Here is a 17141-nt window from a genome sequence, read left to right on the forward strand (position 1 = left end):
ATCTTTAGAAGTTTGGGCAATAGAAGAATAGTCATTTCAAGGTTCTAAAGTTTCTCTTCTAGAGAAGTAAACCAACATCAACTAGATTGTGGGATTTCCAGAGGTTAGTTTCTGATTCATTCTAAAACAATACAGAATTTCAACATAAATGTGACTGATTGCAACCTTGATTAAAGACTGAATAACAAACTCATCAGTTATGAAAGCCCTTTAAACAAATCTGATAGAACAGCTCAGATATATGTCTAAAATTAGGGTGCAAAATATACCAATACCAAAATGCATGACTAAAATTTGTCTTTTATGACATGTACATGAGAATAAAGCAGTTGGCGATTCTCGCACATGCTCAATTCAAAGATACTGATACCAACACAGTTTTATAACATTTAGAAATAATAATCTAAAATATGTTTTGTTTACATTATATTCAACAGAAAGGTACATTTCTCTGTATCCCTGTTTTGAACTTTATTTTAAAACCAAGTAGCCAACTGAATGAGACAAGCTTTTATATTCTAGTTGACTGTATGCTACTTCATACCTGTAAGTCTGTATTCAGCACCATAATCTTTTCAGTAGAAACAAAGAGATCAACATCAGTGCTTGGCTGATGTTCTCCTTCAGGAGCCTAATGAAGCAAGAATAACAATCCATGTTTAAGAACAGGAAACCAATGGAGAGAGGAAAACTTGAAGACTGTTTTGTGGATTTAGCTACTTTGTTTTTTTCAGAAATGCACTCATTATTGTTATTTTTTAGCTATTATATATTTCACTAAATTGATTTAAAAAAGTAGAAAATGTTTTTTTCTGAGTATGATTAAATAAGCTTTGACAGAGTTGTACAAACAAACTAAAATTGGAAAAAATCAAATGTGTGACAACATTTTTCACCCTGTAAATTAAGTGAGATTAAACAATTTGTCTGCTTGTTCTTTTCTTTAGATTAACAAAATTATTATCAGGACAAACACTAGTACTCTACAATTCAAATAATTCTAGGGACAACCTGAATGAAACAAATTATAATTAAGGATACATAAACACATCAAAATGAAAATACACAGATTCTGCTAAAAACAGCAACATCTAATATATAAGAAAAAGAAAAATACTAAGTGAAACATTGTTCTCAAAAGTGCATATTAAGCTTTAAAAAAAAGTTACCAAGGAAATTGTATTAAATTATATATAGTTCTGTGCACAGAGGACCAACATGTGTGGCAGGATTTACAATTCCATGTATTACCTCCAGTATAAATGCTAACAATTTGTGCATGTTAAAAAAGCAAGCTTCTTGTTCTCATTTTAAAGTTTGGGGGTGGGGGTGGGCAGGAGGGATGCTTCAGAAAACAAGAAATTTCATCACTTTCTTCCATGGTGAAAAGACATTCATTTACATATGAATGCACATAGATGAAACGTCTGGCCCTCCTTTCCACTTACTTCTCAACTTATGCATGACTTATAAATGTTCTAGTCTCAGGAGGGTTTTGGTTTGTTTTTTTTACTAGCCATTAAAAGGAGCAAAAAGAAGATCTGTGTGCAGGAAAGCGCTCTCAGGTGCTAAAGCGTTACAAAGACACCTAAAGAGCTCTTTCAAGGAGTGTGATATTGACATTCATGGCTGGGAAACACTAATTCTCAATCACCCCTCAGGTGTAATGCCTTGATTGTCAGAGGCTCAATATAATTGAGGCAAGGAGAGCAGCCAGCATGATGCAGAGTTAACAAAAGGCTGAGAAAAAAAGCAGGCTTATCTGTATTGAGCCCAAATAACCCTGCCATGTGTGTGGCTGGCTTTTTAAAGCAAGAATTGGTATCTATAGCCATCTTTAATGAGAAATGGGTTCATCTTCAACCACAAGGGAGTATATATATATTTCTTGTTGCTTTTTCTGTCTGTATCAACTTTCGTTTTACTTTTTTATAATAGCAGCATTTTAATTTTTTAAGTTTGGGGTAAATGAATGGTGATCTACAACTATAAATTTCTAATAATAATTTACATAACAAATGCAAGATTCGGGAGCTAGTTGAATATTCCTCAACAATTAGCTCATCGTTAATCTAGCATAATTTCCCTTTTATGCATTTCAGTAGAAAATAGCAACACATTGGAAATTTAAAAAAAAAAAGCTCCTCATATATTTAACAAATATATTCAGCTATGTAAACAAAAATGAGTCCATCTTATATAAAGCATGTACATTCAGAGATTAAAGCATGTACATTCAGAGATTCAAACAAACATAACACTGAACACTTAACTAGATTTATAATAAACGTATTAACAATACAAATCGTATCATTTAGAACTAAATATCAAGAAACAAGTTTCAATGCACAACGAATAGAGTTTGACACAATGTGCACACTATTTCAAGCATTAAAAAAGAAAAACAGAAGTAATAAACAAATAATACAAATACACTGCTTTGAACAAAAGTAAATCATAAAAAATATATAAAAAGCTACAACATATACTGGTGTTACAATGATTTTAGTTGTATACCTGAAATCTTTCACCAAAGTGAAGAACTCCCAACGTCTGGAAAGAAATAATGTTTGACTAAATGCAATAAATGGGTTTCTGACATACTGGCCATTTCAAAACATCTTTTTTGTTTTATTATAGCTGAATATTTTAATTAAGACACTTTTTTTTTCTTTTAAACAGTAAAAATAAAGTTTATATAAAAAATAAAAACATCATTTTTATGTCAAATTTTTTTTTTCTCAAAATTTTGTTTAATGCTTGTGAGTTAAACTTCTATTTAAAGGTTGATAAAAAAATCTTCAAATAAGGAGATTTTTAATCAACTACATGCTAGAAGATCAAAAGCCAAAAATAGAAATTACATTTATTTTAAGCCTATAAAAAAATAAACTCTATGCATATAGTCTGTTGTACTTAAATAAACACATTTGAATAAATAAATCACAGCAAAATTTGGAACCAAGGAAAACAAAGAAGGAAGGAATGAAGCAGACAGTTATGGCCAATCAGACAATAACATACTAACGCAAAAATATATTTAGCTTATTTGTTGGTTTTTTGGGGGTTTTTTGTCCAATTTTATGTCATTTAAACAATTTTTTTCCCATGCATTTAACATGTACAAGTGGTGTATGTACTATGGTCATAAGTTTATACTGGTAGACCAGAAACTAAACATTCATTAGCCTTTCAAAGTAGAAATAAATTAAGAAAATATAAAACTCAGGAAAACATTAAAATTTTTCATGCACAAAGTTACTGAAGTGAAATGCTCAAAAAAAAAAAAAAAAAAACATTTATGTGGCCAATTGTGGTCATCATTCTCTGTACTTTCAACAAGAAATATATGAACTCATGGTTGTTAAGATTTCTGTTGTTGATGGTTTTTGTTGTTTGTTTTTTTACCCAAATGTTTAATGAATTACATTTTCTGAAACGTGTTTAATTAAGTATGTTCAGCTCTCTATTGAAATAACAATGTGTTTAGTACATTGTGCAGCAGAAGTTAAGAATGTGTTAAGCCCAGTATTGAAATGACACTCAAAAATGTTTAAGCATCATTTTTAACACATAAAATTGCTTTACAAAACCTTATCATCTGAGTTTCCTTGGTTCTGCTGCAGTAAAAATAAAATAAAAGAAGATTTAAAATAGGTAATATATCTATTTCACCATTGGTAACATAAAATATGAAATGCTTCACATAAATAACAAAGGGCATATACAGAAAAGGGACTTGAATTTCCTCTCTAAATGAAATCAATAAATGTACTTAATGATATTAAAGGCCTAGATATAAATGAGTAGTGTAGAATACAGCTCTGTTTTATACAAAAATTACATTTAAATATGAGTTAAAAATGTATTTAAATCAACTTCTTTAAAACAGTATGTCACTTTGATTATAGTTAAATGTTTTGTTCTATAATAGTAATGAATAATATTATTTTGAGGTTTAAAGGTTACAGGTTAAAAAAAATGTTTCCATAAAATTTTTGGAACATATTGGTGTTATAACAATAAGAAAATAATTTATTATCCTTGAGACGACCAAACGATTGTGCATAACAAATAACAATACATTATAAAAACAAACCATTTATATGATAGCACAAAGATATACTTTCATACCACAGTTTCTTTGAGTCATTATTTGTGAAATTTACATCAGAAAGTTGGATTTCATTCAATTATTTATTTGCCAAGGGAACAAGAGTTCTTCTATCTGTTTATTTTTGTGATGGTGTCTTGTATCTCCTTTGTGATGGAGAAATATTAAAATTCTGAACAAGACAGTGTTTTTTTATGGGTTTTTTTTTCGAATAAAGTGGGGTTTGTGTGTTGCCAAATTTAGCAGAATATAGGCTTTTATTAAGTTTTTATTTATTTAAAATGTTCAAGTCCTGACATGGATCTACATATTTGATTTTTAATATTTATTTCAGAAAATTACAAATAATCTGCCAAATGTTTTCCTTCTTTGTTTTATGAACTAGTAATACAGCACACACAAAATTATGCAACTGAACTAATTTTTCTGGATTTCTCTCAAAAACAATATTATGTCTGAAAATCGAAGACCAACATGTGTTTCTCAATTACCACAGACACAAATTAAATACTCTTTTAGTTTATACATAAAAAAAAATATCAAATAGCAACATATGATAAATTTTTTTGCAAGACAAATAGAAACAAATAGAAAAAAAGGAATAAATTTCACAATTGTTGACTGGATGTAAACTAAAATTTCCGAGGTCCAGCAGAATGTCCTCATATTGAAAAGAAAATATAACAAAAGAAAAGCACAGAGAAATAAATAATTCAAATAAAGAACAAAACTATGAATTATTGTAACCTTGAAACTCTTTTATGATTGCAAAGTTTTGAAAGGACATAACTTGGTTGTTACACTAAATCTCAACAAATGACCAAAGTCTATGCAAATGTTAGCTAATGACCAGAATACAACATAAAATGTAAGCATTATTTATATCAGGAAACATTGCAACAGTTCTCTGTTGAAATCTGCCAAAGCTAAAGTTGATCTAAGAATAGAAAAGACAACAGACAACATAGACTAAGAACATTGGTCTCTTTAAACAGAGATGTCCATCAACTTTATAGTGTATAGTACAAAAAAACTGTTAAATACAAGAAGCAGGCTAAGAGAGGCTTTTTGTTATAAGCTCAACAAGGTAGAACTTAAGCCAGACAATTTTATTTAAAAATAGAGTCTTGTCAAAAAATAAAATTAATAGGAACACACTTCAATTCCAACTTTATATCACTCTTGAAGGAAAGGCAATCTAAAGACAAATTTGATCTAGTACAAGCAGAAGAAAGCAGCTTTTAGAGATAACTAAATAACTAACAACCTTACAAGAAAAGAATATTATCAGCATTTACATTCTTTAAATGTAAATGATACAACATTCTCAAAAACAAACTAACTTGAAATCCTGATACTATTTGTATTTGACTTGGTACAAGTTTTATTAAAATTCTTTTTTTTCCCTTGTCTCTATCAGATTATATATTTATATTTGTATTTTTGTTCCCATCTGGTTATGTTTTTTTTTATCTGTGGTATTTCATTACTTCACTTCTTATTCTTAAGGAAATTTTTTCTCAGAAATATATCACTTGGTGTTAACAAAAAAAAAAAATAAAGTCTGTGCTCCTCATTAAAAAAAAAAAATCAATTAAAACAAACTAAGATACAGAATTAGAAAGACAAATTTAAAAACTGTTATAACAAAAGTTTCTTGACTTGTAGCATGTCTTGTAGTTGGCGATTAATGCACACAGATAAACACTAGAAATTTAAAGAACAACTAGACAATATTTAGAAACTTACCGAAGCCTAATTTGAATGGCAACAAAAAAATATATGTGCAATGATAACAAATTTTGTACAAAACTTCATTTGAATCATGACTTTGTCACTAGCACTTCATGAGATTAAAATATTGTTACAATGGATCATTTAGAGTGTAAGCAATTTTTTTTTTTTTAAAAAGGTACATCAAGCAGACAAATTGATTTTTGAAAACTAAAAAAGTAAAAAAAAAAAAAAAAAAAAACACTAGTTATAACTTAAAGAGCAGAATTTTCTTTTAAGATGGTCATTTATAATATGATTTTATGGCCCATAAAGCATTGGATTTAATAAGAAATTACATTCAAATATTTGTTAATAACCTCATTGTTAGAACCAAAATTACATATATAAATATATACAAAATAATATACAAATTTGGTACAAATAAATTTACCTTTATTCTACCAACAGCTTCTTGAGCCTGCATCATGCGCATTGCCTTGGATGGTTGGCCTTCAGAGATAAGCTGCGTGGAGCCCAGATAACGTGCTCGAAATAAGACACCTTCAATTAAAACTTCAGGTCGATCAGGATCACGGATAGCAGCTAGAAAAAAGAAATTAGTAAAACAAAACAGTAAAATCTTTTAAGTATAAAATTTCAATAGAAGTAGAACTTATCCATACTAATAAAATGATTTTCAATGCACTTTTCTGTACCTAAAGGATGTTGAAAATTAATCAAAGAAAAATGAGCAATTTTTAACACCACTAGATGACTCAAAAATTAAAGACTTTACATATACTGATAAATTTATTTAACTATTGGAGAAAATTTATTTTTTTTTATTTTATATATATTTCTAAATTTTTTTAGAGTTGAATTTTTTGGGATAAGCTCTTTTAATTTTTAAGAACAAAATTAATCACTTTATTTTATTTAAAATACAAATTTTTAATCACAGATACTAAGGCCCTTCTTCCATTATTTAATAACATTCTGCCAACATTCTGTGTTACGGTGAAAAATGATTTGGCTCTATTATATTAATTATATATATTTTTTTAAAAATATTAAAATTGAAGAATCCACCACCAATGAGACTGTACATCAAACAGAAACTAAAAAACAAACCAAATTTATTTTCAAATGTGTAAGAATTGGAGTGTGCAGTGGATCAACCTAATTGAAAAATGATTTAAAAAAAAAAAAAAAAAAAAAAAAAAAAGGCTTGATTTAAATATAAAACTACAAAATTTCATTTATTTGAACTTTATTGCGAAAAAAAAAAAGGAAAAAAAAATAAGAAAGGAAAGAAGAGGAAATAATAAATAAGAAACTTGAAAAACTGAAGAAAAGAAACTGAGGGAATATATCAATCAAGGAACTTACCCCAAAAAATATGTAAGCAATTATTGCAGCCACCAGCAATGTGATAGTACCGTTGATTAAACACAGTACACAATGTATTAAAATGGCATTGGTTTACATTCGGCATTAGTAATACACACTTAGTAAGTAAATAAGTTCACTTTTTAAAAAAACTAGAGTAAAGCTTTCAGAGTAACATTTACTTCTCACTGACAGTGATGCCATTGGTCTCTCCCTAAACAATATATTTGGGTAACAACATCACTTAAACAGACCAGAATGTGTACACAACTTATAGTATACTGCTCTTATTTAAACGCTCAATCTTACACTAAACATTTTAAAAACATATTTTTAGTTGCTTTATTGTCTTAATGATATACAGCTACACTTAAACCTCATTATACTTAATTACTTAAAGGCTTGCTTTATAAAGCTTTTTTTGTTCCCTTTTATATTTATACTTTTTTTTAAAGCCTGTCAAGTGTACCATTTGCTTTTTCAATCATACATCTACATATAAAATCAAATCAAAGATCTTTTTCAGTAAGAGATAACAGATATTCTGAGTACAAAATTTCAGTACAATCTGTTTCATGAGATTTAATGATGGTCATTAAATCAGTGAGTGGCATTTCATTTATATTTATATCTATAGTAGCACACTATTTTTCCATGGCACATTTCTCAACCTTTAGTTTGCAAATCTCAGAGAGTACCAATAGAACGTATAGAGAAGAAATTTTGTAAGTGGATGAGAAATCCTTCAAAAGGATACAATTTTATATAAATGTGTGTTCCATTGAAAGAAGGACAGATTGTCCTTGGAAATGAACATTTTTCTCAGGGATACTTAGGAGAGAGAAAAAAAAGGTTGAGAAATGCTAATGTTTCTAATGCACACACAAAGCTAATTTAAGTCTTATATTTCAATATCTAGTAAGTTAAAATATAAAGTTAACAAAATAGAAAGACAGCAACAAAAAGCAACAAACAGGCAAAGTAAATATTAAAATGACATTTGGAGAAGAGCCTCAGAACCTATGTTGTTTTGTTGTTTGTTTTTTTTTTGCTAATTCCAAAGTGGTAATTAAGACGAAAGGAAACAAATGTAATATTTTTAATTAGCTTAATCCTTTTTAGTCACATTTTTATACCAGAATCAAACAATAGCTATCTTATTTAGCTTGCTAGACTAAGAGATTTAACAATAGTTTGTATTGGAATGTACATCTCCAACACAGCTCAATAACATCACATAAACTACTGCAGTTAGACAATTTTTTTTAATAATGTGTGAAAGTAGATTTATTTTTGTAGTGGGAGATAAATAACAAGTAACACTGACCTTCCTTAGCTTTTGAGTGGCGCCTGTCAGCCTAAAGAAGAAAAATTTATATATAGTTGAGTTCTTATATCCATTACCACTTCCAGCAATAACTAACTTACGGAACCAGTTCAACTCCTGGCCTTAACATGTGGCTCAGATATTGGGTCTGGTGGAACTGTTTTCATTACAGGAGAAAAGGTAAAAGCAAAGGCGCCAGTAAGCTTCAGGCAGGCAGCTCATTAGCTGGCTACTGTCGTGCGCATCTAGAGTTGATTCTTGTGTGATGTTTTCTTTTATGCACAATAATGGTTTGTGCGCTAGTTCCTAAGGACGCGCTATGTTGATGTCATTGCTTCATTGCTTCTGTTGTGTTTTTGCTGCTGGTGGATCTTTTGCTGGAGCTTTCTTTTGTTGTTTTCTTCCCCAGTATTGGGTAAGTTAGTTTATTTTGCTTTATTCTTTGCGATGTAGTTTAAAACCATTAGTAATATAATCTTGGGAATGATGGTCACAAGGAATGCATATTTTTCTTGTTCAGGGACGCAGGCTTGGGACTCTGAGAGGGTCAAGCTTGATCTGTGAGATGCATTACTTGACTATCACCCTTGGCATTGGCCTGTGACCATGGTGAAGCCAATTCGAACTGTTGCATTGTTTTTAAGGTGTGCTTTATTTAGGTTGAATGACTTGCTGAACTTGTCTTGGACATACTCATCACTGATGTCATATTATATCATTTATTCATTAAACTGTTATCTGTTAAATAATTAATGTAAGTTGACTTAACGTTATTATTAAATATTGTTCGTGTTGAAAAATTGTTGTTAAGTTGAATGACATTTATTCGATGTTTAGTAAGCCATAGTTTTAAATAGTATTACTCTTTGTTTTGGTTTATACTGTTAAGGTGGGGTGGGGGGGGGGGACCCAGAAATCCAATGAAATTATGTCTAACCCTAGATCAACAAGCTGGAAACCCACCTGACAGCTACCCACCTAGGAGAAGAACATCTCTGAATTCAAAACTCTAAAGCTAAACAAGGGAAAGGCTTCGGGAGTCAACCCTGAGGAAACACCGACAATTCCCAACTGTATTGACACTTGCTATTCCTTTGGAAACATCAGCTGTGTGGGCAACATCAACCATAGCAAAAGCCCAGGCATTTCTATGAGATGATCCACACTCACTTTGCGACATATGTATGTAATATTTATGTGTATGTGTGAGTGCATGTGTTTTTTTTTGTAATCTTATTTTAAATGTTTTAAAGAATTTCAGTTAATTTGTTAACCAATGTGTTAAGCAATGCTTTCAATTATGGTGTTATTTGTTATTTATGTGATAATGATTTTGGTGATCAATGGGTTGGTATTATTTGGAAGATGTATTGCTATTGATATTCTTTGGAAAACAAGAACTAAATACCTTAAGCAAAAATGAAATTAATGTATGAATTCTTGAATGCTACCAATCATGCTTTTATAATGTCCACTCAGATCTAGACATTTAATCCAAGCCAATGTTTTATAACAAAAAATTTCAGGGGAAAAGTTAAAGGTTTGCTATAGAGTAAGGCATCTTCAGTATAGATAAAATTGTCTCCAAGAGAAAGACTAAGATAGACTAGGTATTATTTTGTGCTCATTAAAAAAATGAGACTAAGGTGACAGAAATGACAGTTGCCAGAGGATATACAGACAAAGACCTAATCTTCCACAACCAATGTGAAGCAACTGTGAAGTCAGATGGTCAGGAAAACATCCAAGCTGAACAGATTGAAAGACAAATTATTGAATTGTCAAAATTACTGAAAAATCAGTTCTCCTAGTATTGTCCTGATATTTATTTTGTAATTGTAATTTCCTAAATACAGACATACTAAAACAGACTTGGATAATTCTGCAAAGAGTGTCTGATTTTATCATTAGGGTTTTGCTCTAATACCTATCAAAACATGGTTTTGTTTTATGTTTAGTTTTTATTTTAATTTCTACACTTCCTAGGGCTAATCTATCTTTCATTAACAGAGAACTCCGGAGAATTAGACTTAAGTTTTTATTACTTTATAGCACAGGTTATTAAATGTAACCTGCCTGGTGAAAGAACTACTCTTAAAACATTGATTGGTAATAACTTAATTACTTTACAAGTCAAATTAAGTCTTACTACAAAAACTGTATGAGTCATGGTGGCTGAGTGGTTAAGCGCTTGGCTTCCGAACTGAGAGTCCTGGATTCAAATCCTGGTGACGATTGAGATTTTTAATTTCTGGATCTTTAGGGTCCAATAAGCTCTAAAGGGTACCTGACATTAGTTGGGGAAATGTATACAAGACACTGATAGCAAAGACAAACAGACACAAACACTCTTTTGTTCCCCTTGCAATCAAATCATTAAACAGAAACAATCTGATATAAACTTTGTCACATGTGAATTACGAGTGAATCTGGTGTGAATGTACACTTTGGTTTCTTATAGTTATAATGTTTTTTATTTGGTGTAATGCACAAATTGTAAGACAAACTTCCATACGGACAATAAAGATTACTATTATTATTATTATAAGTAGTTGGTCATTGTGCTGACCATCCTCACTAACCGTGGGCCACCATAGAAACCGATGACCTTTATATTATCTGCCCTATAGATCACAAGGTCTGAAATGGGAACTTTACTTAACTTTATGAAAGCCTTTACAAAAAAATATATTTCTCAATACAATTCAAAGAGTATATGAGTAGAAACACCTTAAGACTTATTCTTAGGACTAAACATTCTGTTCATGGTCATGTTGTTATAAAAAAAAAGGTTAATAACTATTACCTCTGGGCGTCTGGTTGTTGAAGGGTCATTTAATTCTGGTATTTCAACATTCTTGTCCCTCTCTTGATATTGCTTCTGAAGCAACCTATCAGTCTCTTCATCTGTATCAGAGTCTAAAATATTGCAAGTAAATTGAAAGAATATTAATTTGTTCTTGATGTTTATTAGTCCATTCTTATGGAGACACTTTAGCAAGGAAGCATGAAATGAACTATGATATGCTTAATGTAAAGATCTTTTTGTTTTGTTTGTTTGACTTTAGGTTTATTTTCAGCTCTCTCTACAAAATGTGTTTCATACATTATTATTTAATTTTAAGCTTGAAAGATTTTTTTTCCAGCTTCTTTTAGAAAACTTTATATACAGTGTAATCTATAAGCTAATATATAATGCAAATCAAATATCTTATTGTTTCAGAGAGCTATGTTGTCTTGTTTGGGATGTCATATTAATTATAGTCGTTTGATGCTACACTACAAATCAACATCCTTTATATTCATTTACAAATAAACAAATGTAGACACAAAGTAAAAGGTGCAGAGATTAATGTGATTAGTATATACAAGTACTGCTGCAAGCCTTTATTATAGTCAACGTTAAAATATACTAACCTTCATAAACTCATTTACCATTTACTAAGGTAATCTATCAGCAGTTAAGGCCTCTTGAGTGCACACACTAACAAATGCTAAACTATTAGGAAGTCTAGTTGTTTTTTTAGTTTCTTTTTACAAAGCTTCTATCAACTCACTCTGTCTGTCTAGTAAAAATTTTGTACAGGTAATTTCTCCCACACCCAATCTGGGATCAAGCTGAAATTTTGCACAACTATTTCTCTTACCTTACAACACAACAATCAATAAAATTAACCAATTAGTTAATTAATTATTGGTAATTAATTGTTTTGTTTGGTATCTCGAACAAGGAAAGATATTGGTCATGACTGAGGTGGTCATATAAGCTGAATAAGTCCCCATTATAGCTCGCCTCTTTAAAGTAAGTTTGAAACAAACAATACATAACTACACAATCTTCTATAGTTATAAGCTCTTCGCTAGAAGAGTGGTTAGTATGTTGGCTTGAGTAGGTGTGAGCAATGAGTTCAAATTCAGGCTGTTCCCCCTTTTTTTTCTGTAAATGTTTTAAAAAAACAACAGGTAAAGTAAAAATTCTTGAGATATCCCTTTCTTTCTTCACCCCCACCCCACCCATTTTCCCAACTGGTACAGAAAACTGATAGGATCATAGCGTACTGAGAAAGCTAATAGCATGAAATTGGTAAAAATATTTCTAATCGCACAGATTTAATGTTTATGTTTCTCTTGTTTATCCTGTCATGTTTGTTGAGTCTTTTGTTGTTGTTTTTTTTCTTAAACAAAATAATTCTATCAAAGACAAATTTATGGAAATATTAAATTTTCTACTGCTAACTAATATATTTAATTTATAATCATAATAAAGAACAATTCAGAAAAAAACATTTCAAAAGTATGTTGAAAACAAATGTAACGTTATTGAATGGAATATCCAGAAATGAATGAAATCTGATTGTTCCAAATGTATTTCAATTTTTAACAAATATATTCAAATTGGATCAGTGACTAATGTTGGATTAAACCAAAGAAAAGAAATGTTTAATTAAACCACCAACAATACAAAATTATCAAATCAAAATATTCCTAGATACAATATAGTTTGGACTACCTTCAATATAAGTCACAAACATGTATTTTTCATGTGTTTTTTATAACCAGTATTGTCTTCAAGCCATTCATCCATAAAAAATGCATCAGGACAACAAACTAATATTAAGTTTAGAATGAAGACCTTTACATCCTGATTATAATTATCATCAAACTTTTTTCTGTATTATAATTTCATTCCCAGCATGCTGAAAAGGTCATCTGCTTCTAAAGACATGCACATTCTCTGAATTAAAAACAAAAACATGGCAAGACAATCCAAGTTCTCAATGCACACTGCAGCCAAATACAAGAATCAAGGAGCCAAAATAAAATATTAGACTAAATTAAATGAGATAACACCAGGCACAATGCCTACAATTAAGACTGCAATTTAAAAAAAAATTAACTTTAAAAAAAAAAAACAGAAAAAAAAACTCATGCTCAACTGTAAAACCACAAAATATTCTAGGCATAATAATAATATTTTCCTAAATTTTAAAGAAATATTTATTTCACTAGGTAAATGAGATGTTATTTTGGCATATGCAAAATGGTTAGTGCTGTTTTTTTTTTTTAATTTTCCAAAAGATTCAAAGCTAGGAAAAATAAATACCTGCATTGGGTGGTCTCGTATAAGAATTAATGTTGCTCTCAATATCACTGCTTTCTTCAGATGAAAGGGGACCATCCACATTATGTATATGGTGCTCCCCAGGAGAGTTTCCTTGATTATGATTGTTCAATGTCCCATTGCTGCCTGCGTGCGCACCATGATTGATTGGAATCATTTGTCTATTAGCCTTGGCAGCATCTTTCTTGCCACCACCATAGGCACCACCCATCTCTAACGAATCATCTTTTTGAAGAGGGGCATATTTTTTCCCTTTGTTTCGCCGTGTGTAGCGGATGCCATCAGCATCCTCACACTCATCATCAGAATCATAACCTACAAATGAAAGCATGCATAGGACATCAAATCACATGCAAGAATCTAAACTTGGATTTTTTTTTATGGGAAAGAAAAAAAAAAAAAAGACAGTTAAAAAAAAATTTACAATCTTGCAAAGCTACTTCTAAAACAAGTACTTTTCAATGGCTGCAGCAAGTATTCAATATAAATCAGATATAGAAAGGCTTCAAACACATCTCATTCCCCTAATAAACATAACAATACATTTCAAACAAGACAACAAAATATATAAACTAGCTAAAAGTTATTCAAAATGCTATATGAAATTAGAATTAAAATGACTTACAATACATTTTCTCTATTTAAAAAAAAAAAAATCAAGTTTGTTAATACAGGTAGGAATAATTTAGTTGAAAACTAGACTAGCCCAGGAATCACAAGCAAATGTTGTTAATAAAGCAGTTGAGATGTGAGGTGCAGGGTAAATATATGCAGCATAAACAGGTTCTTTTTTTCCATCAATTTTAATTAATATACTCATCAACTAATTTTGATTACCACACTATCATACATGATTTATGTCTAAACCTCATGACACCAGTTGCAAACAGATGGTTAGAAATGTTCTTTATGATGAGCATAAATTGTTATTTAGAATGCATTCAAAAAAATAAATATCATACAATGATGACTTCCGTAATATCTTTTATGCTGATTTGCTTAAACAGTTTTAATTTTCAGAGTGAGAAAATAAAAATATGTAATTTGCATTCAGAAAAGTAATCATTTACTTTGTTAAAAGTATATTACAATTCTTTTAACATTATCAAGATGTAGTGGTTATTATAATCAGTAAAATGATAGAAAAATGAATACTTATCATAAATCTATCACTCAACTTACATAGACTGATAGATATTAAAATAAAAATTAATGCAAAATCAGCTTTTACTTAAAATTTTACATTTAAAATTATTTACTTATATTCCAATAGAAATAACTTTATTTTTACAGCATACTTCTACAAAATAAAACTTGTGAAGTATGAATAAAACAAACAAAAGTGATGCATAGCTTTTTTTTTTCTTTTTCGATGTTCATAAAAGCAAAAACCACAGCTGGTTAGAAGCAAGCATTGGACATCTAATTTTGTTAGCATAGTAAAGACGTTAAAAAACAGGTATAAAAGATAATTTTATTTTGTTAATTTTAATAAATAACAAAAAAACTAGACATGCAATTTTAAAATAAAATTTCATGATATAAAATTCTGTTATTAAAAATATACTTTAAATAATGCTTAGTATTTAATTAGCATACCATTTTAGGTTTCATTTTAATAAATAGAAATATCTACTAATTACATTATTTAAAAGATGCAATAAAGAAGCTTCTTGAAATTCATTGGTTAGTAGGTCTATTTATTATGATTCTTGTTTATGTAAATCAAGTAGATGTCAATAACCATCACCAGTTTTCAACAAGCAGTTATTAGGTTAATAAACTTAGCATGTTTTAGGTTAAATAAATAGAACTCGGCTAGCAAGAAGTTAACAAATACTATGTACCTCTTGCTGGACCATCTGGTCGAATATGTTCATCTTTGTCTTCATACTCGTCCTTATCCTCTTGCAAATCTGTATTAATATCATTGCTTCCTATAAAACTACTATTTACATGAAAACCTGTATCTTCCTGTTTAATATCATTTGGTACCAAGGCTTCTGTTGATGGTATCACATATGAATGGCTGTTCTTTTCTTGCAAGGTAGATAATGTTGTTTGTGATGCAAAATTACCCATTGTCAATGAGATACCATTTGACTCATTGATTCCAGCATTGGAATTTAAGTGTGAGCTAGAAGCCACAACATGTTTAAAACTAATTCCGTCACATACAAATCCATTAGAATTGGCTGGTAGTTGATTCTGAACAACATCTTCAATATCAACAGGTGGATTTTTTTCATCTTGCTGGAATGACAGAACATTGGAATATGTTTCTGAATCCAAAACAAAATCTTCACATTCACTGACTATTAATGTTTGGTCTGAAGGCATTTCCACAGGGACTTTTTCAACCGATGTACTTGCACAAAATGCATCGAGTTCCATCTGTAAAGCAGTAGTACTGCAATTAACTTGCTCAAGCTGAGGAACAGATGACAAAGTAAAAGCCTCTATTCCAGTAGAGGATGAACAATCAGCTGTTTCTAAAAAGTCTAAAGCATGTTTCTCATTCTGTTCATCTCCTTCAGATAGATAAGTTGGAGTGGAGCAAGAATCTGAGAATGGTCCTTCTTCCTGCCAACTCTGAACAGTTTTAAACAAGTCATCAAGTACAGCAACAACATCCTGTTTTTCAGTAACCACTAATATATGATTCATAAGGAGAAAGAAATAAAGAATAACCAAATTTATTATGAATAAAACATGAAAATGCTGACATTACTACAATAAAACTCAACAGGTTTCTCATTTTTTAAATTAAAAAAATGTTATGAAACAATTCTAATGAGTACATTTTAATGTTGACTGAAGTTCAAGATGTGATTTAGTAAAATGTGTATTGCTCAGATAAAATCTTTAGTCAAAAACTTCATTATATGATAATTTCACACTTGATGACATTATTAAGATATTTCCAGAGTTTGACACAGCCATGGAGCCCAGTAATGACTGAACATGCACCCATCAGGAAGAGTTAAGTTTGAAATTACAAATCAACAGGAACAAAACATTTACACTAAACAACTTAACAGTACATAAAGCTGTACTTAAAATTAGTTTTAAATGAAATACTCAAAAGCTAAGATGCAATTACAAAGCTAAATATGTATCTTAAAGATTTTAAAACACACATATACAAATAAATGGTCATTTAAGTTAAAAAAAAAACAAAAAAACACCAAGCAGATAAATTTAAAAAAAAATGAAGATGCTGAAAGCTCAACAAGATAATGTCACACAAAAAAAAAAAAAAAAGCAACAACCAAAAGAAACAAAAATTCAGCATTAAAATAATCATTCCTCAAAATCAACCATAATGCACAAACTAGAAATAATAAGCAGAAATTATAGTAACAAAGACAGTGTTCTAGCTGCAAAGTGAGTTTATTGAATTATGAAACAGAACTGTTCTTAGGAAGAGAAATTCGTTTTTGTGTGTATATTTACTAGGTAAATGATACACA

The 17141-nt window shown here is 29.9% G+C and overlaps 1 protein-coding gene across 6 annotated transcripts in view; it reads right to left on the reverse strand.

Annotated features, from left to right (window-relative positions):
- The window catches only part of LOC106074920 (uncharacterized), a 72994-nt gene that overhangs the window by 44715 nt on the left and 11138 nt on the right, over nucleotides 1-17141 (reverse strand). For 2 of the 6 annotated variants that reach the window (XM_056011182.1, XM_013235848.2), the window contains exons 5-11: nucleotides 15516-16319; nucleotides 13651-13983; nucleotides 11353-11465; nucleotides 8547-8577; nucleotides 6282-6433; nucleotides 2518-2553; nucleotides 545-631 (exon numbers count right to left, since the gene is read on the reverse strand). In XM_056011182.1, the coding sequence (XP_055867157.1) occupies nucleotides 545-631; nucleotides 2518-2553; nucleotides 6282-6433; nucleotides 8547-8577; nucleotides 11353-11465; nucleotides 13651-13983; nucleotides 15516-16319 (1556 nt within the window). The remainder of the gene's footprint in view (nucleotides 1-544; nucleotides 632-2517; nucleotides 2554-6281; nucleotides 6434-8546; nucleotides 8578-11352; nucleotides 11466-13650; nucleotides 13984-15515; nucleotides 16320-17141) is intronic. The other 4 variants (XM_056011186.1, XM_056011203.1, XM_013235855.2 and 1 more) reach the window with 4 other exon arrangements.

Source organism: Biomphalaria glabrata, chromosome 1 (genome assembly GCF_947242115.1).
Source record: "Biomphalaria glabrata chromosome 1, xgBioGlab47.1, whole genome shotgun sequence".
Lineage (NCBI taxonomy): Eukaryota > Metazoa > Mollusca > Gastropoda > Planorbidae > Biomphalaria > Biomphalaria glabrata.